This window comes from Podarcis melisellensis (genome assembly GCF_964234715.1).
Source record: "Podarcis melisellensis genome assembly, chromosome: 14".
NCBI classification, from domain to species: Eukaryota; Metazoa; Chordata; class Lepidosauria; order Squamata; family Lacertidae; genus Podarcis; species Podarcis melisellensis.
The window spans coordinates 42,617,455-42,638,339 of NC_138546.1; the positions used below are offsets into that span (position 1 = coordinate 42,617,455).

General features: G+C 41.9%; 1 protein-coding gene across 1 annotated transcript in view; it reads right to left on the bottom strand.

Moving 5' to 3' along the window:
- Positions 1-20,885, bottom strand: part of ATOSA (atos homolog A) — a 52,700-nt gene that overhangs the window by 5,756 nt on the left and 26,059 nt on the right. The window contains exons 2-9 of the mRNA XM_081888471.1: positions 13,562-13,746; positions 12,564-12,766; positions 11,834-11,959; positions 9,750-11,592; positions 8,500-8,610; positions 6,653-6,732; positions 4,386-4,494; positions 1,919-2,077 (exon numbers count right to left, since the gene is read on the bottom strand). Coding sequence (XP_081744597.1) covers positions 1,919-2,077; positions 4,386-4,494; positions 6,653-6,732; positions 8,500-8,610; positions 9,750-11,592; positions 11,834-11,959; positions 12,564-12,766; positions 13,562-13,746 — 2,816 coding nt within the window. The remainder of the gene's footprint in view (positions 1-1,918; positions 2,078-4,385; positions 4,495-6,652; positions 6,733-8,499; positions 8,611-9,749; positions 11,593-11,833; positions 11,960-12,563; positions 12,767-13,561; positions 13,747-20,885) is intronic.

Here is a 20,885-nt window from a genome sequence, read left to right on the forward strand (position 1 = left end):
TTCAGGTATACTGGGCCGAGGCCGTTTAGGGCTTTAAAGGTCAACACCAACACTTTGAATTGTGCTCGGAAATGTACTGGGAGCCAATGTAGGTCTTTCAAGACCGGTGTTATGTGGTCTCGGCGGCCACCCCCAGTCACCAGTCTAGCTGCCGCATTCTGGATTAGCTGTAGTTTCTGAGTCACCTTCAAAGGTAGCCCCACGTAGAGCGCATTGCAGTAGTCCAAGCGGGAGATAACTAGAGCCTGCACTACTCTGGCGAGACAGTCTGCGGGCAGGTAGGGTCTGAGCCTGCGTACCAGGTGGAGTTGGTAGACAGCTGCCCTGGATACAGAATTGACCTGTGCCTCCATGGACAGCTGTGAGTCCAAAATGACTCCCAGGCTACGCACCTGGTCCTTCAGGGGCACAGTTACCCTATTCAGGACCAGAGCTACTGGGCTCTGATTGATTGGCTGACGCTGCAAGGCCAAAATAACTACAGGAGGCTCTTTGTAGCCACAATCTGATTGGAATATAAATTTACTGCCACCAATGATTGGCTGCAGTCATTAACTACTGACACCTTGCCATTGTGTTCATGTTAACTGTGCTAAAGTTTTTGCACCTTTGTGCAAACACACAGCATGCCACTAGATTCAGGTAGGTAGCTGTGTTGGTCTGACGCAGTCTAAATGAATGAATGAATGAATGGTCCAGTAGCACCTTATAGACCAACTAAGTTTGTTCTGGTATAAGCTTTCATGTACATGCACACGTATCTGAAGAAATGTGCAAGCACACGAAAGCTTATACTTATACCAGAACAAACTTAGTTGGTCTATACAGTGCGACTGGACAATTTTTTTTATTGTTTTGACAGCATGCCACCTCACTGACTTCATTCTTGAATTAATCATGGGAAAGGCCACTAGCACATCTAGACCCATTGAAGAAGTAGACAGTTTTGCATTTTGTCTACGTTGCCAGTCTCTTGTTAATGCAGATGTTGTTTGTTAACTTGAATAAATACTGTTTAGCCATACCAAGCTGAAGTCCCAGGTTTTCCTGGGTGGAGTCAGGAGTCAGAAATGAGTACAAAAGGATACTAACACCTAGAGGCTGAACTCATCCCTGTGCGCTGATCAAAGAATTATAATCATTTCCTATCTTTTAAAAAATTATTTATAATTTTTATTTTACAAGCAAAAAGCTCTTAAAAATCAATTTGTTACATTTATCATATTTAGACTCTCATTTCCCTCTTTCTGCAGCTTCTTATGTTTACAATATTTTTACTGCATTTCCAAATCAAATTCATGCATTATCACATATAATCAATAGTTGTTTCATATCACTGCATGTTTTTACATTAATCCTGCTAATGTCTTAATCTGTTCACAATATTTTTGTAAATATTCAATAAATGATTTCCACTCTATATTAAAAACTTTTTCCGTCCTGATTTCTTATTCTTCTGGTAAGCTTCGCCATTTCTGCATAATTCAATAGTTTCTGTTGCCATAATCATTCCCTATCAGCCGAAATGAGTTACAACAGGTTCTTATTTTCTGTATAAATGCTGAGATACATAGGGAGTGTCAACAGCTGTAATCATGCATTTGCATTTAAACTGCTGAGATTCCACACAAGAATGAACGGAAGTGGTTACTAGGCAAGAACTAGGTTGCAGTCTCGTGTTTATTGCAGGAAAACCCAGCTTAGCTGAACACGTAGTCTGCCATTAAAAGTTCAAAAAGTAAAAGTGTGCACAGGGGACAGCAGGGACTACGAACTGCTACCAAAGCTGTGGTTCTGTGCATGCAACAGAAGTATGCTTTGGATCCAAGGCAAGCCAACTATCTTTACAAATGTATCAGGATTTAATTCAGACATATAAATGTATTTCCATAGCTAACTGTAACGTTCAAATGTTTACCATATATGGAGAGGGTGCATTGTCATCAGAAACGCTGTAGAATGAAACTTCAACCGGAAGAGTCATGTGCGTTGGACAAAAGACCCCACTTGCTCCCACTTCAGCTGTGAAGCCATCTACAATGCCCAGGGGATCCAAACGATAGTTCAGCACAGACTCCTGGAAAAATGGAAAAAAACTCTGTTGAAAAAACTACCTATGAAGTGTACAAATGGATGACAGGAAGATGCCCGCTATCAGGTCAGATTACTTGCCCATCTAGAACAGTATGGTCTACGCCAACAGACTTTTTCACATCACCTGTCATTGGACTCTTAACTAGGGATGAAGGATTTCAACCTGGGGTCTTCTGCATGCAAACCCAACACTTCACCACTCGGGTTACAGACGCTTCAGGTTACAGACTCCTAACCCAGAAATAGTACCTCGGGTTAAGAACTTTGCTTCAGGATGAGAACAGAAATTGTGCTCCAGCGGTGTGGCGGCAGTGGGAGGCCCCATTAGCTAAAGTGGTACCTCAGGTTAAGAACAGTTTCAGGTTAAGAACTACCTCCAGAACGAATTAAGTTCTTAACCCGAGGTACCACTGTAGTCCCGATGTGGCAAATGTTATCACTAACCTAGTTAACGCCAAGCTGCCATGTGAAGCACACTGACTGGAGTAGAGATTTGAAATGCCTGGCTTAAATTGACTTAAGTCAGTGGGTTTTTTAATTTACACATATTGGGCCGGATTCAGTATAAGCCCTGCCCAAGGACTTCTGCCTGTGTGATGGGGTTGGCTCTGGGGGGTTGGCAGAAAATATAGTATTGATTCTGTAAAACCCAGAAGAATTGTTCAAATTGGCTTAAAGATACTAAATTTAACAGGGTTTGGCAGAATTTTGGCTATAAAAAATTAGCATTATGCCCCAGGTCTTGTTTTTATTTTTAACCATAATGTTATAGCTGAACCTAATAAAAAAATGGCAAGAACTTCTGCTTAAATTTATTTGGGCAGATAAAAGATCTTGAGTTACATCACAAACTCTCTACCAACAGAAAATATGAAGAGAAATGGCCTTTCCCAAAATAAAATACTATAATAATTCTTCTATGCTTAAGTCACCAGAAAATCTGGTTTATTTATATATGCTTTAGCCTAATACAAAAAAAGGGGTTTTTAAATTATTAATGCAAATCCTCTCACACAAGATATATACATCATGGGGTGGGGATCAAAAGTAAACATAGTCCAGGTCTATAATCTCAAACCACAGTTTACTACAACAAGGAATGCAAAAAAAAACACCAAAAACCTTTTAGGAGACATGTCAGAGTGGGAGGCAAACAGACAAAGCAAATTAGGATCAATGATGAAATAAACTTTAGGCAAATTATACCATCAAGTAATCTATGAAATGGGGCAGCAGCAGGCAGCCCTGAATTCAATTCTGTAGATGCAGCACATAATACTATCTTGGGATCTTCGGATGAACAATGGTATACAATTGTAAATAACAACCACCACCAATTAAGAAGATTTTGTACTGTTGAGGAAGCACAAGATTTGAAATTTTAATTTCAGAAAGTGACCAGTCAAAAGGAACCTTAAGACAAATATATAAAATAATTACAGAACTAGAACCAGCTCAGGTATCAATCAAAGTGGAATGCTGATATGCCTAGCAATATATGCCCGCCTCAAAATGGACCTGGGTCTGGAAATATGTTTTTAAATTTACACTTTGTATATATTTAAAAGAAAATTCCTATAAAATAATGACTCCAGCTAGGCTAAATAAAATATAGTCATCTGTTTGAGATGCAGAGCCCCTGCTCTGCCCCTCTTCTGGCGCGGTTTTTGGCATGCATGTCAGCAGGAGCACCCGTGCTTATTGCATGCAACTTTTGAGATGTCTGAACAACTATTTCTGTACTTATCTATTCATATTATATTTATTAATATTTTTTAAAACTCTGCAAAAAAACAAAAACAACTACCCCATTTATCTTTAATTAAAAGTCTGTACACAGCCATTTGCATCTGGCACCAGAAAATGAAAATAACAGGCACTAAGTGAGCTGAGAATCACACTGGGCATATCATAGTAGTGCAGGGGTCAGGAAACTTTTTCAGCAGACCTGTCCCTCAGACCTTGTGGGGGGCCGGACTATATTTTTTGGGGGGAAATGAACGAATTCCTATGCCCCACAAATAACCCAGAGGTGCATTTTAAATAAAACCACACATTCTACTCATGTAAAAACACCAGTCAGGCCCCACAAATAACCCAGAGATGCATTTTAAATAAAAGGGACACATTCTACTCATGTAAAAACATGCTGATTCCTGGACCGCTCACAGGCCAGATTTAGAAGGCGATTAGGCCGGTTCCGGCCCTCGGGCCTTAGTTTGCCTACCCATGTAGTAGCGCATCAATACATCAATTGCAAGAAGTAGAGTATTTTAGGAGCATGTACATACCTCAAAGTTTCCAAGGAGGCTAAGACTTGTTACAGGTGGTGCACTGGAACTCAGAAATGGTTTCTCGTGAACATCTGGATCACTCTCTCTCCTTATACACCCTCGTGGGCTATTTAAAAAGTTTTTTTAAAAAATAAACCAAGAGTCACTACTTATAACCTCCACAGTTACCGTATTTTTCCATGTATAAGACGATCTTTTTTCTGAATATTTTTTTGTGATAAATTGAGGGCCGTCTTATACACGGGCTAATATGCTAAGGGGAGGGACACAGGTGGCGCTGTGGGTTAAAGCCTCAGAGCCTAGGACTTGCCGATCGAAAGGTCGGCGGTTCGAATCCCTGCGGCGGGGTGCGCTCCCGCTGCTCGGTCCCAGCGCCTGCCAACCTAGCAGTTCGAAAGCACCTCCGGGTGCAAGTAGATAAATAGGGACCGCTTTCTAGCGGGAAGGTAAACGGCGTTTCCGTGTGCGGCTCTGGCTCGCTAGATGCAGCTTTGTCACGCTGGCCACGTGACCCGGAAGTGTCTTCGGACAGCGCTGGCCCCTGGCCTCTTAAGTGAGATGGGTGCACAACCCCAGAGTCTGGCAAGACTGGCCCGTACGGGCAGGGGTACCTTTACCTTTACCTTTTTAATATGCTAAGGAAGCGAGGGCTGGTGCTGCGACGGTAGCAGGGAAATGTCGCAGAGGAGGCTGCTTACCGGTTTTCCTGGCTTAGGAAGTGTATTTGGTGAGTGCCAGTATGCGGTGTATTACGGCACCAGTTCCGTCAGCCAGATCGTCGAAAAGCTGCTCAACAGCTGGGCAAACTTACAAAAAAAGCTCAACAACTGTTGAGGGCTCCCAAAATAGAGGTCGTCTTATACATGGGGTCGTGTGATACATGGAAAAATACGGTATATGCACACAGACATTTTGCATTAAAGCTGCCAAGTTTGAACTACGTATGCCAGGAGTGACCAACATGTGGCTCTCCAGATATTGCTGGACTACAGCTCCCATCATCCCTTGCCACAGGCTATGCTAGCTGGGGGCTGGTGGAAACTGTACTTCAACAATATCTAGAGGACTACAGATCAGCCCCCTCCACTGTCTTATGCTTTGAAGTTAAACTAATGTACATTTCAGAATGTATAAACACCAATTAAAGCTACTCTTTAAAATGGCAGTTTGACACGAACTTTTCATAGATTCTGCTTCCACAGATTTGAAAAATTGCTAGTTTGACATTGCACAAGGTAACAGTCTAGCATATATCATCTAGGCATCTTTCTGTGCAATCACTGGGAAGTTCCCAAATGTTTGGATTCATCAGCATTCCACAGAAGGCCTGTGTGCATTCAGCAACACAAGTAAGGCACAAACTTGTCTTAGCCTGCCAGTTGTCTTAGCCTGCCAGTTAAAACAATGACAAGATACCCAGGCCGTATTGTTGAATCTGGGAAATGCACCATTTTTGCCAAGAAATTAAATAGGTGTAACTAAGTGACTATACACTAAGTGATCGTGATTAAGTTGTATATATATTGTTGAAACCGGGACGCGGGTGGCGCTGTGGGTAAAACCTCAGCGCCTAGGACTTGCCGATCGCATGGTCAGCGGTTCGAATCCCCGCGGCGGGGTGCGCTCCCGTCGTTCGGTCCCAGCGCCTGCCAACAGTTCGAAAGCACCCCCGGGTGCAAGTAGATAAATAGGGACCGCTTACCAGCGGGAAGGTAAACGGCGTTCCGTGTGCTGCGCTGGCTCGCCAGATGCAGCTTGTCACGCTGGCCACGTGACCCAGAAGTGTCTGCAGACAGCGCTGGCTCCCAGCTTATAGAGTGAGATGAGTGCACAACCCTAGAGTCTGGCAAGACTGGCCCGTACGGGCAGGGGTACCTTTACCTTTATATTGTTGAAATAAATACATCTGTACCTTTTAGAAGTTTTTTCTAAAAAGAATTTCATGTCTTGCTCAGGGTTACCTTTTTATTCAGTTGGTTTTTAAACCAGCTAGATTTTAAATCAACTAGAAGGTTGCAGTGCTAGTTACTGTATGCATAAAATTAATATAATAATAATAATAATAATAATAATAATAATAATAATAATAATAATACATTTTATTAGCTGAGTCCGAGGAGATCTTGTTGAAGATGCACATTTGTGCTTTCTTCGTAATACTCTCTCATGCACACCCACAGTTACAGATTACATTGTAAAAACATACAAATATTATAAACCTTTTTGTAAAAGGTTTTTGGAGGACAAACATTTGGAGGACAAACCTTTTGGAGGACAAACATTTCAATTGTAATAATGATGTATCTAAATCAAAGCATCCCGATCGTGTTTTTCTTTCAGGAACCTCGAAGGAAGGAGATTGGGGAGAAAAACAGACTTAGGTTTTGACCACAAGACCTTAACAGAGTTTGAAATCTTAGTATCAAACATTTTAAAATGTTTTAAGGGCATAATGGAAGCAAATGGATATAATGAAAGCAGAGTGTATCCAGCCTCCCACCATTGGCCAGCTGGTACATTTGTCCCAGGCATTAGAACAGAAAATGAACTCTGTAACAGGGGTTCCCAAATTGTGCCCATGTGGACCACCAGTGGACTGTGAACTTCATTCAGGTTAATGGTTGTAAAACATTCTGCGTCATGTTTGTGAAAATGCAATTAAAAACAATACTGCCTTATAGCACAGTGTGTTACAATCGCTGCAGCAGACAGAAAAATAATTTAAGTGGTCCTCCAGCACCTTTATTAATATTCAAGTGGTCCACAGGGGTATGGGTGACGAATCACTACTATATAATCAGTAGTTTGAATAATATTTATTGGCTTGCTTTTTGAATTAAATCATTTGATATGGCAGATAGCCATCTGTGATGCAGATAGGCTCTCTCAATTTAAATTAATTGCCAACAACGCACGTAAGCAGTACGTGCAAATTCGAACACAAATGTATTTCCACATCAGAGTGCAATCTAAATCTAACATTATGTAGTTAAATCTAAAATTATATAGAGAGTTAAGCTAACAACAGCCCTAAATGTGCAACAGAAAGCTCCAGTTTTCTTGACTTTGATCTATTGTAACCGTTTTTTAATATTTTGCTTTTGAATTGTTGTAACCCACCCTGGGACCTCATGGTATAGGTATTATTAATAATGCTGAACAAGAAGTATTATCTGTGTGAAGCTTATCTTTTTGGAGGAGATCCTGTTTAAGCAAAAAAGTAGCATGCAAAAAAAGAATAAAAGGGACTATCTCTTACATCCAGTGTCTGGGATTACATACACACAATGACCCAATGTTGTGTGCATTTTGTTCAACAAGTTACCATGATACTGTCACTGACAGTAATTTGTACGGGAGGAAAACGACCCATTCAAGTTTTCTCCTTTCCCAGCAGGCAATCAATGCTATCTAAGCTGATTGCATTGACAATTCATTTTGTAGGAAGATACTTTTTTTTGGTAGTGTTATCTATGGATCAGAACTAGGGTCTATGAGTTTCTTCTCAGTCGCTCCTCCCAGACTTTGGAACCCTCTCCCTAGGGAAGTTAAGACAGGCTTCCTTCTTGATGTCCTTTAACCAGAGAGTGAAGACCTTCTTGCACCAACAGGCTTTTGGGAACTGACCATTTTAAATGATAGGGTGGGTGCTGTGATTGTCTATATGTTTTTAATAGGTTATAAATATACAATATATAGATATATAATTGTTTTTAACAATTTCTCCCCTGTGTGTTTAGCTGTTCTTCTTTATCTGTAAGCTGTCATGAGTCCCTGTCAGGGAGAAAGGTGGGTTATGAAGCAGCAGCAGCAGTCCATGTGAGCTAAAAATATGCAGTCTAAATTCTGATCCTTTTTTGGTCATTTCACAATGCTTTCATTTGCTCTCTGAAGCTATAAAAGAGACGACTATAATTGTTATCTCCCACCCACCAACTGAGGCTAGCTTTTTCTAATTTATTGCTTTGTTTCTACGTATAAATATTTTAATAGGTAAATGCCTTAACAAGGGGTAAAAATAATTTGCAGGCAAAGTATCTAAAATACAGCACCTTCTGAGTTTTTAAAATATTATTATGAAACATAACAAAACTATGTAACGGCAACTTACAGGACTTGAAAGTAGAGGCAATCCAGTTCGAGGATGGAAAGCCTTCGTAGAAGTCCCAACCAAATGGTGAAAATTGTTCCTATGCAACACATGTTTGAGTGGTGCTGTGCGCTGTCCACAAAGGAAAAACAATCAGTTATAAATAGGAAACCTATCAAGTTCAGTTCTCTTGCACATTTTAAATTATATTTGCACAGGTGATTTCTCAGGGAAAATGTCTCATCCTAAGTACACTGAGCTTCCAAAATTTGTAATTAAGTGACAAGTGCAACTTACTCCATGCTGGTTCTCCATATGTCAGGGCTACAGACATATGGCAAAAGTCATATATCGGGAGCAATGACAAATCAATGCAGGTAGCATCTATAGTACAACACCAGTAGAAATCCCATTAAGGCAGGCATCCCCAACCTTTGGCCCTCCAGATGTTTTGGACTACAATTCCCATCATCCCTGACCACTGGTCCTGTTAGTTGGGATCATGGGAGTTGTAGGCCAAAACATCTGGAGGGCTGCAGGTTGGGGATGCCTGCATTAAGGGATTCTCCAACAGCAAGTTCCTTGCTTTGGGCTAAAGAAGAGCCTATCTCCATGTTTCTGATTTAGAACTAAAGAACCAGACTGAAAGCCTAAGAAAGCTCCTTTGCGGATGTGCCTTCAGCAGCTCATTTTAAGATTACAGCTCAGTTCAAACAGCTAAATTGTCAAATTACAGTTCACAGAGCAGCTCACTTACATTCCAATCAAAGTAGATACTGCATGCTGACTTGTTTTTTACTTGCACTATTGCACAAACAGGCGTTGTTTATTTGTAGAATCAAGCATGCATTATGGAGCATTGATGCTAGGGTAGCCGTATCAAAATTAAGGGATACAATGGAATCAAGGCGCTTTCCCTTGGGAATTAAAACAGCTTCTGTTTTATAGCAACATAATGTTTTGGAAAAATAGATAATCTTCTAGATAGAATAAGCCACAGCGGGCAATCAGAGTTTTGGTACATAAGTGCATTATTAGCAAAGATTATAAAGAATCTACAGACATTCCACATCACATGCAAGGGTACAGCATGAATGTGCTTTTGACTGAAGTACTGTCAACTATAAGGATTTCAGTTGACCCACAAAACATTGAAAGTGTCAACTTCAGGACTTTATAGTGGGGCCAAGTATGATAGAAATTAAATGTATGAGTAGTCGGATACGTTTAAAAAAGCAAAAACAAAAACATGCAAGTTAACTAACACCCACCAGCATCTCTGCATTCTTCTTTTGTTCAAACAAAGCCACTGAACCTTCTTCAACCAGCTTCTTCTGAGAACGTTTTTGCACTTCATAGTCTGTTGGGTCTTCATTCTCATCGTGTTCATTTTTCACTTTGTCTTGTTTATTCTTGCATTTGAAACTTTCATGATCTCTATGTAAATAATTTTCAATACTAGTCAGTTGGGAGCTTTGTTCACAAATATTTGGTTGTTTAGAGTCTTTGTTTAAGCGCTTAAGTTCATTTCTGTGCAAACTATCCGGTGCCTGTGTTACAGTCACTTTTATATTTTCAGGTATTTTGGACTGATCCCACGGTGGATTTGAACAGTCTGGGGTGTTGTTTTCGCTAGTGATTGTTTTGTCCTTATGTTTATCTGTGCAAACTACTTCATCAGTGCTACTGAAATCAGAACATTGCTTGGCAATACCTTTCTTTACTACTTGAGATTTATGGGAACAACCAGAAATCACAGATTCTAATTTATCTGCCAGTTCAGATTTATAATCTTCTTTGCTACATGATTGGTTTGTATAGGTTAATGGACTTTTATTTCTATTGACAGGAGAAGGCTGAAATGTGTTTTGGACTACTTCATTAGGCTCTGCTAGCAGGAGTTTTCTTCTTGCTTGGGATTTTGGAGATAACTTCATTTCAACATCGTATCTAAATGAATTCAAAGGGGTTGCTGGTGTTTTACCTCTTGTTTTTTGGTTGTCTTCCAAGAAAGTCAATTTTGAACTAGAGAAGGAATCTGAAAATATTCCCTTTCCTTTCTTCAGTGGGCTGTCCTCTTCACAGGAAGTGTGAAAAGTCTTTGGATTAACTGAACTAATTTCATGAACATTAAACACTGGATGACTAACATGAGACACGGGTGGATCACAGTGAATCAGGTGTTGGGCAATCCTTGCTATGACCTCCTGCCGCTCTTGAAGTAAGGAGCTTATCAGAGGGTTAGTTTCCTCTACAGTTTGGCGAGAGCACTGGTTCATTGGAACATAGGCATCACACAATGGTGTTTCTGGTATTATTTGAGGTTTTCCAACATTGCTATTTTCTGATGAAGGAAGTTCTGAATTAGCAGTAGAAGAAGAGAACAATTCTCTTCCTTTCTTCTGCAAGCCCTCCTCTTCGTACGCACAACGTGCAACTTTCGAGTTAACCAAACCTGCATCATTTGTGTTGAATGGCCGCCCTATGGTGGGTGACGTTGCTGGATCACAGTGAATCAGATGCTGGGCAATTCTTGCTATAACTTCATGCCGCTCTTGGAGTAAGCAGCCTATCAAAGGAATAGACTCTCCTAATGTCTGGCGGGAAGAGTAGCCATTGTGTACGTGGGAGTCAGCTAAACAAATTGATTTTAACGTTCTCTCTGAAGGTTCCTGCGGTAACCTCTTGCTGTCAACAGAAGCCGTGTAGCACTGAACTTTAGATTCCGATGCCCCAGAGTCAGACACAGGCCCAGTTGGTGGGTAAAGTTTCATATTTTTAACAGCTGTACTAAACTCAGGGCCTTTTCTCACACCAAGCAAACCTTCAGTCCTCATTATTCTGCCACAAGCACGCTGTGAGGTGGGCACAGTGCATTGCTCTGCCTTGATGGAATCACAGTGCTGATGTACATTATGATCTTCTATCCCCTTTTCATAAAATCCAAGGTTGGTGTGAATACTGCAGGTCAGGACTGGATAGTTAGATTGTCTAGGCAAAGACTGGACACTGACTTTCAAGGCCACGTTGTGAGAAACGTTGGGAACAGGGAAAAAATGCTCAGTTGGGGGCTGGGAAAATGTCCACTGAAGATCCACATGTGCCGCACTTACTCTGAAAAATTAGAAAACATATGGGATTTTAAATGCCAACCAATTCTTTATACACAATCCAATATAGTTGTGGGGGGGGGGGGGGTTTCTCAGCTCTCAGCAGACATATATTTTCTTTAAATAAAAAACCTCAATTTTATCCCAAACTAGGTCATACAGAGAAACACAACTAGAAAAATCATTGCTTCTCTCTAATCACCAGATGTCTGCTAAGTGAGAGGTAATGTCTCATTAAGGCCTACCTGTAGAGTATATTACGAGGGACTGCTCCATGTGATACACTCAGCCAAGCGCTTAACTGAGAAAAGAACACAAAAGAGCGGACAGCCAACAGGAGGGTCTTCTCTTCAATAAATCGATCACCACTTCTAAAAATACATAAAATATAAACAAACATCTGTTTATTAAAAACATTGTATGGAAAAGAAAGCAAAGCATTAGTTTGGCTTTGATTAGATTATCCAAAAAGAGAGTAAAAATACCCTCCCATACACACTTTTGCTACAATGATTCCCTTCATAAAGGGATTATTTTGCATCTTGCTAGAGCTGCACAAGGAACCAGAATTATTAAAAGCCAATAGCAATGAGTAGCAAAATCAAGCCTGCTTTCCAATTTCTACTGTACCTACAAAATATATCATTAAACACTAAGGTAAGAAATTACGCACACCCTTTCAGTGTCATCAAGAATAGAGAGCCTTGTGAATTCACTGAAATCTATTCTAATTACTCACAATCCATTAGCACACAAAGCTGGAATGCACTATTTGCAAAGTCAATGAGTATGTAAAATTACAGAAAAGTAAAAATCAACTTCAATTTAATATTTTCCTTGTACAATAGAAACAATCTGACAAAATGTAACTAATGCCCAAACCAAATAAATGAAAACATAAACACAAGACTGTTGTAGACTTAAGATTCTATGCCAATTGCTATATATTTCCCCAACCCTCATATATAAACTTACTGTCGTGGAACTGGCTCCAAAATCCACCTTTCTAGTAACAATGCATCTTGCTTGATTGCAGGATCATTTAAGTCATTTCCTTCTGTAGTAGACCCTTCATCACTATAACAACAGTCTGGAAGTAGCATAACTTCTATCATGATCGGAATATTGTTCTTCCACAACAACGTAACCTCGGACCTAGTGCGCCTAGCTTGACGACACTTGAAAAAAATATGAGAAAGCAGTATGTTAGATTTAAATCTGCTTCTTATGTACAAGACACACTTCTGTAAGATACAAAGTTTATAATGTGTTTTTGAAAAGGTGACACAGCTTAGCAAAGCTCTTCTTGAGCTATTTCCAATTCATCCAGTTTCCACTTCATCCTTGATTAAAGCATGCAAGTTTCTATGGCCAACGGTACCCAAGAGGGTAACATGGCCAGAATCAAACGCTATAGCTTTCTAAATTCAATGACTTGTTTAAGTTTTAAAAAAGTGATTAAACTAGCTCAGATCCAATAAATGATAAGCGCTGAACTCAAAAGCATTAGGAATACAGTCATATTTGCTCAACAACATGGCCATTGTATATCTCCACTGTATATTTGATTTTTGCTACTCTTTCAGTTTCTGATATTCTACGGCCTCTTAACTATTTGAACGTTAGGACATTAGAACAGTTTATTCCCTAATCAAAAGATGCAAATTAGAATGTTCTATTCTCTATTTCTCTCCTGCAAGTTGGGGGAGCTACTATACACTGATTCTGGTTAAAACAGATAAATCTTATCAGAACACCAACCAATATTTGACTATTGTGCTTTAAGAAAACTAGGGATTCTAGCATTTTATTGAATGACAAATACCGATAAGATTTAAGCAAAGTGTCATTGTACTATATAGGTGATTTTTTTAAGGCATTAAATACAACACACACAGTAATATATACCATTTGCAATTTAATTTATTGGAAGAACAACTTTAAACTGTAGAAGAGTCTATTGATCATTATACCTGGGCCAATTTGTCACTGCATTCATGTTTAGTTGTTACGGGCTGACTTGATTGCGCTGGAGGGCAGTGGAAGCCTTCGGTCCTACCCTTCACAGAATATTCTGGTGTTCTACCTTCAGTAATCAGCAAGGCTAAGTTGACGAGGAATTCCTCTGCTTCATATTCGAAGTATTCGTCCAGAGTGTCTAAGAGAAACCAAAACATCCACTTATATAAGAATACCAATATGCACAAAAGTTCAAAATCTATTTCTTTGTTACATACACACACTTTACTTTGACAAAATTCAATCATATTTTTAATTCTTTTTAAAATTATAGTATACAAACTGCATCATAACACTCTTTTTGCACATCACAGAATCAGAAATTGTGTTCTAAATGTCCTTCTAAATTTTGCCACTAGTTCCAACAAAGGCCAAGCAGCTTTCTGTATCCCAGTGCTGATTGGCTACACAGAAGCAGCCTTTCCGCTGGACTGACAGGGAAGTATACAGGGCCAATGTCAAAAATGAAATTTGTACAGTTGTATGAAATAGTTCCCACAATATCATTTCTGCCATCTAAGTTTTCAGTCTTCTCATGCTTGCATATGCACAACAGTGGCTATCAGAATATTCTGAATAATGCTAAGGTGTGCAGATGGGAACTAATGGGAGGGAAAACTAAGGTGGAGAGAAGTAAAATTCACAAATTAGCCCAAACTCATTGACATTAAACTGAGAGATTGAAAGGAGGGGCATGACAACCAGGTGACAAGTAGGAATGGGCAGGAAAGGAGGAAAGGACACAAAGATATAGAAATGTAGATTTTTTACAAATCTCATCACCTGGATAGGTCATTTCCTGGTATATACTAAGAGGTTATTATAAATTCTTCTTGGACGAGAGCTGCTCATAGACACCAAAGAGAAAACACAAATACCTCTTTAAAAAGATCCCAAAATGGAGAAAGCCAAAATAGGTCAACAAGACCAAACCCAATCAGTTGGTACAAAATGCTGACTAATGAATAAAATTAAAAGGAACATGGCGGGGTGTGGAATAGCATTTTTGGGACTCTGAACAGGAGCACTCAGCACAGCAAATAGTCTGCTGCTCAGCCCCCACTCGTTTACGATGATTTTTATTATGAATGTTTTAAAATCTTTTGTTCCTAAAAATCTTTCAAAGAAATATAAACTTCAAAAGATTTCTCTGAAGAACTTTTACTGAAACCTGGTATTTCTGATCCCTCAAAAAAATTACTATATTTTGCTGGATTAAATTGAAGTGGCAAAAAACCCAACCCCTTCTAGCCAGGAACAGCAAAAATTATTTTAGTAACACATGGCAAGTTTGAAAAACAAGCATAATTTTATAACTTCTCCTGAAAACTGCCTTTGCTTCTTACATTTGAGAGGCATGGAATGTGTGACTATGATACTCTTGGATTTTATGTCATCTTACCATTTCATGAGGGAAAGTTTTGCTTTAGAAAACAATCTCACTTTTCTTAATGAAACCCTTCAATGTTAACTTGTTCCTTGTTCAATTCTGCTTTTTGAGCAGAGTGGATAAAAATAAATGATTTTTTTTAAATAAAAAAAATCAGATTTTTTTATTTACGGTAAATTGGATTTTTTAAATTTAAATTGGATTTTTAAAAAATTTAAATCGGATTTTAAAAACAAAATGCTTTGGGAAGAAAAATCTTTCTAAAGAAAGTTTTCTATTTAGGTTACATTATAGTCCAAAGGCTATTCATCACGAAATAAGGATTTGTTTTAAGTTTTTCATGTGTGCTAAGTTGTTGTTTTTTTTAAAGTTTAACCACATCAGTTAACAAACATGGATACATATGCTATAATGTTATTGCTTTAGTTAAATAAATTGTTTAAATTGTTAGTAAGGAAATGATTATTTTTCTCCTTCCAATAAAATACTGCAGAAAAGTTGTCCAAATATAAACAGTTAACTTATTAAACCTCACAATAATTTCATAATTACCGGTATCTGTCTATGTATTTCTAAACAAACAATCTTTATTACGGTCCAGAGACCAACAAAACATTACAAATCAATACAGAGTTCATACAGCCTACCTCCAGGTTAATCAAGCACTTTGTTTGGAATATAGGGCTCATTTGTTCTTGCAACCACCAATAAAAACTTTGCCACTGCCAAAGTTCTAGCTTTTGTCCGGTCTTCCAGTAGGAACCTGACATAGTGAGCCTCTGACTTTCCCGGGAAAGGCACCAGCAAGGGTAGTATCAGTTCAGCCCTGGCATGCTCATACTTTGCACAATGTAACAAAATATGATTTATGGAATCGATGTCTTGAGCACACGAGCAAAGTCTGTCCTGGTAGGGAACTCCTCTCAACCTACCATCCAGCACTGCAGAGGGGAAGACATTCAGTCTGGCCTTGGTGAAAAGGCTTCGATAGGTACTGTCAGGTTTTTGATGTAAGGTGTTAACTCAAAGACATACCCATACAGTGGTGCCTCGCAAGACGAAATTAATTCGTTCCGCAAGTCTCTTCGTCTTGCGAGTTTTTCGTCTTGCGATGCACGGTTTTCCATAGGAATGCATTGAAAATCAATTAATGCGTTCCTATGGAAACCGCCTTCCCCCGACCTCTTCTGGCGGGCGGCATTTTAAAATCGCCCGGGACAGCGGAGGACTTCTCCGCTGTCCGGGGCGATTTAAAAGCCCCTGGGAAGGCAGGCAGGGGGGACAAAGACTTTTGCCCCCCGCCTGCCTTCAGAAGAGGTCCAGGACAGGCTTCGCGGACCTCTCCGCAAGCAGCGGGAGCGCTCCTTGCGGAGAGTTGCCAGCGCGCCCAGGCTTCGCGGCCCCGCCGCCGGGCTTCAGGGCATCGTTCCGAAGCCGGGCGGCGGGGGGAGGCTTTCCCGCCCCGCCGCCGGGCTTCGGGACATCGTTCTGAAGCCGGGCGGCGGGGGGAGGCTTTCCCGCCCCGCTACCCGGCATTGAGACGATGCCCCGAAGCCGGGCGGCGGGGGAAGGCTTTCCCGCCCCGCCGCCCAGCTTCGGGACATCGTTCCGATGCCGGGCGGCGGGGGGAGGCTTTCCCGCCCCGCCGCCCAGCTTCGGGACATCGTTCCGATGCCGGGCGGCGGGGGGAAGCTTTCCCGCCCCGCCGCCCGGCATCGGGACGATGCCCCGAAGCCGGGCGGCGGGGGGAGGCTTTCCCGCCCCGCCGCTCGGCTTCGGGACATCGTTCCGATGCCGGGCGGCGGGGGAGGCTTTCCCGCCCCGCCACCCGGCATCGGGACGATGCCCCGAAGCCGGGCGGCGGCGGGAGGCGTTCCCGCCCCGCCGCCCGGCATCGGGACGATGCCCCGAAGCCGGGCGGCGGGGGGAGGCTTTCCCGCCCCGCCGCTCGGCTTCGGGACATCGTTCCGATGCCGGGCGGCGGGGGAGGCTTTCCCGCCCCGCCACCCGGCATCGGGACGATGCCCCGAAGCCGGGCGGCGGCGGGAGGCGTTCCTGCCCCACCGCCCGGCATCGGGACGATGCCCCGAAGCCGGGCGGCGGGGGGAGGCTTTCCCGCCCCGCCGCTCGGCTTCGGGACATCGTTCCGATGCCGGGCGGCGGGGGGAGGCTTTCCCGCCCCGCCACCCGGCATCGGGACGATGCCCCGAAGCCGGGCGGCGGGGGAAGGCTTTCCCGCCCCGCCGCCCGGCATCGGGACGATGCCCCGAAGCCGGGCGGCGGGGGGAGGCTTTCCCACCCCGCCGCCCGGTATCGGGACGATGCCCCGATGCCGGGCGGCGGGGGGAGGCTTTCTCGCCCCGCCGCCCGGTATCGGGACGATGCCCCGATGCCGGGCGGCGGGGGGAGGCTTCAAAAGCCGTCCGGGGGCTTTTAAATCGCCCCGGACAGTCCCGGGGCGATTTAAAAGCCCCCGGTTAGGCAGGCGGGGGGGCAAAGACTTTTGCCCCCCGCCCGCCTTGGGAAGAGGTCCAGGACCTCTTCCCAAGGCGGGCGGGGGACTTTTGCCCCCCCTGCCTGCCTTCAAAAGCCGTCCGGGATAGCGGGAAGCGCTTCCCTGCTATCCCGGACCGCTTTTAAAATGCTGGCGGTGGGGAGCAAAGCCTTTCGCCCCCGCCGGCCTTCCTGGACCTCTTCTGAAGTCCGGAGGGGGGAAAAAGGCTTTGCTCCCCACCGCCAGCATTTAAAAAAAGGTCCCCGAGATTTCCCTATGGGCTTTCGTCTTGCGATGCAAGCCCATAGGGAAAATCGTCTAGCGAAGCGTCGCAAAAACCGAAAAACCCTTTCGTCTTGCGAGGCATTCGTCTTGCGGGGCACCACTGTATTGAACTCCTGCTGCCAGTGGACTACAGACTGCATGTGATCGAGATCGCAAGTCACTGTGTGCATTGTCCCATAATCTTTGCTTTAAAGCCTTTTGGGCGCCTTCATAGCCCAGGTAATACAGATGGGGGGGGAGACAGACCAATAGAGGTGGCTTTTTTAGCCATGGTTTTCTGCCATTTGCTGACAAATTCCTCATTGGTCAAATGTTGGTACAGACCTTCCCTAGATTAAACACTGAAATCCTGAGCCAATGTCTTAGGGCAGCCCACCACGCTCTAGCTGAAATTGGGCATTCACCAGCTTCCAACAGAAGTACGGAGTTGGGGACGCAGTTAGGTACCTGCAGCAGAGATCGTATAAATTTTGCCTGAAAGCCATCTAGCTTTCGCAGGTCCCCATTATGCCAGACATTTGCTGCATACAGGAGTTGGGAAACGGGCTTTGCGTTGAAAACCCTTAAGGCTGCTGGAACATATTTGCCGCCCTTTGTGAAGAAGAATTTATGTATGGCTAGCTTTGTAATCTCCGCCTTTTGAAGGGAGGTTTGCCAATGGTGCTTCCAAGATCTTGTATGATGGAATGTGAGCCCTAGGTAACTGAAGTATTTTACCTGTTCGAGGTTATGGCCATCCAGCACCCATTTAGACTGGGAGAATCTTCTTTCGAAGACTAAGATTTTAGATTTTTCATAATTAATGGATAAACCATTTCCAGAACAGTAATCAGAAAATTTCCTCAACAGATAATTCAAGCCCGGCCTGGAACGCGAGATGATGGCTGCGTCATCAGCATACAACAACAAAGGGGTCCTTCTCATTCCTATTTTTGGAATGTGTCCATCTGGGTCCATTAAGTTCTCTTCTAGGTCATTTAGGAATTGGCAGAACAATGTGGGGGCCAAAATACAACCCTGTCTCACCCCCCTAGTCATCTCGATGCTGTTCGATAGCTGTCCCTGTCAACCGCATCGGACCTGCAGTTTGGTTCCATTGTACAGGGCTTTTATAAGAAAGAGAAGTCGTTTGTCCTGCAAGATCAGACTCAATTTGGACCATAGCTGGGATCTGGGGATGGAGTCAAATGCTGATTTCAGGTCCATAAAGGCCACAAAGAGTTTACCCTGTAGGTGTCTGGTATACTTCTCAGCTAGGAAGGACAGCATTAGACAATGGTCTGTTGTTGAATGATTCTCACGGAAAGCTGCCTGGGCTTCAGATAGTATATTATGTTCATTTAGAAAAGTTGTCAATTTGCTACTGAGGAAATGGGTATATAGTTTCCCAATTATTGAGAGCACGCTAATGGGCCTATAATTGGAAGGTACATTTGGGTGGCCTCTCTTAAATATTGGGACTACTATAGCATGTTTCCAGCTATATGGTACCTTACCAGAGTTATTTACTACCGTAAAGAGTGCTGCCAGAAGCGGGGCCCACCAGTGCTGGTTTGATGTAATCATCTCAGCTGGGATAAAGTCTTTCCCCGGAGCTATGTATTTCTAATAGTATAACCAAATCAGTGATGTTTGATATAACTGTAAAAACTACTCTGAAAATTTATTATTCCAAAAATGATACCATCTGGTTGTAAATATTAAGATTATACCAGCAAGAATGAATCTTTCTGTAAAAAAAAATGGCTGAAATCAAGTCTTACTGACCAGTGATTTAAATCAAGTCTTACTGGCTAGCGATTTAAATCATGATTTTAATTGATTTGATTTAAATCAAATCCACCCTGTTTTTGAGTAAAGTTTTATAAATTTAAAGAACTATCAAAGTGCAGCAAGTTACACTGTTTAAAACCTAGGCCCAAGAAATACTACTAAGTTTTACAGAAGCATTAATTCCAGACTGGAGATTTGTATTTGTATCAGTTTGTTTACAATCTGTCTTTTTTCTTCATCAAACGATTCCAGGGCGGGAGACAAAAATGTCAGTGTAATCATGTATAATTGAAACACAACTGAAAAAGCCTACAAACAACCCATTCCGTCCCACCTCTTTTTGTGATATTTTTGTGATGTTTTCAGGTCACTTCCAGGTTTTGCACAATGTGCGGTCACGCAAATATTGAACATAAAGAAATGGGGGGGGGTTGCCTGTATGTGCATTACAGTATTGTATATATTGTTTTATTGAATAATTACTTTGCAAAATTCGGATAAATTCAAATCTCAAAAGACACCAGTGTTTTGATTTGTGTGTTGGTTTGAGAAGTGAAAATTAGATAGTTTCTCATTAAAATGTAAATAAAATCTAATTCCTTCACCATCCCTAGTTCCATGCTAGGGACAGAAAGCATTAGACTAAATAATTAATATTCACTGAGCAAGAATCAGTACATAAGCTTAAAAAAAATTCTTTTGGATAGGTTTTGAAGAGCTTCCACCCCTATATTACAGAAGAATTTTTTAACAGCAGCTTCGAATAATGGACACCTCTTGTGCCAAGCAAGATTTACAAGGAGCACACAGAATATGCATTGTTACAGCACAAGTCCAGGCTAAACTAGTATAAAGAATTAAAATTCACCAACTCTCAGTAGATAAAGCAGCAGCTGGCTGTGCTCTTCATAAATTACACTTACTTGATTTCAGCAGATGCATAATGTAACAAATTCCCTTGTTTTATGCTTCTATCACAGAACTCCCCATTGTGAAAAACTGCAGGCCTCATTTGCATTCTGCTTCAGTGGTACTGTGTCCAAGCATTTTTAAAGATTACAACGTTTAAAATGTAAGTTTATGTTTCACAATGGTTTAGTTACAGCAAAGACCAAACCCATCTACCACCCACTTTAGCTGAATTACCAAAGTTCAAGCTGAATAAATAGCAAAAAAAAAACCCCAACAACCCTATTTCCATTTAACTTATATAAGGAAATGTTTTTTAAAGACTTGCATCTTTAGAAAACATTGAGCAACAAGAAGGAAACCCAAAACAGTAGTTCAGGTTTTAGAAACTCAGGCATTTGAATAGTTACTCAACCACCAAGGTAAG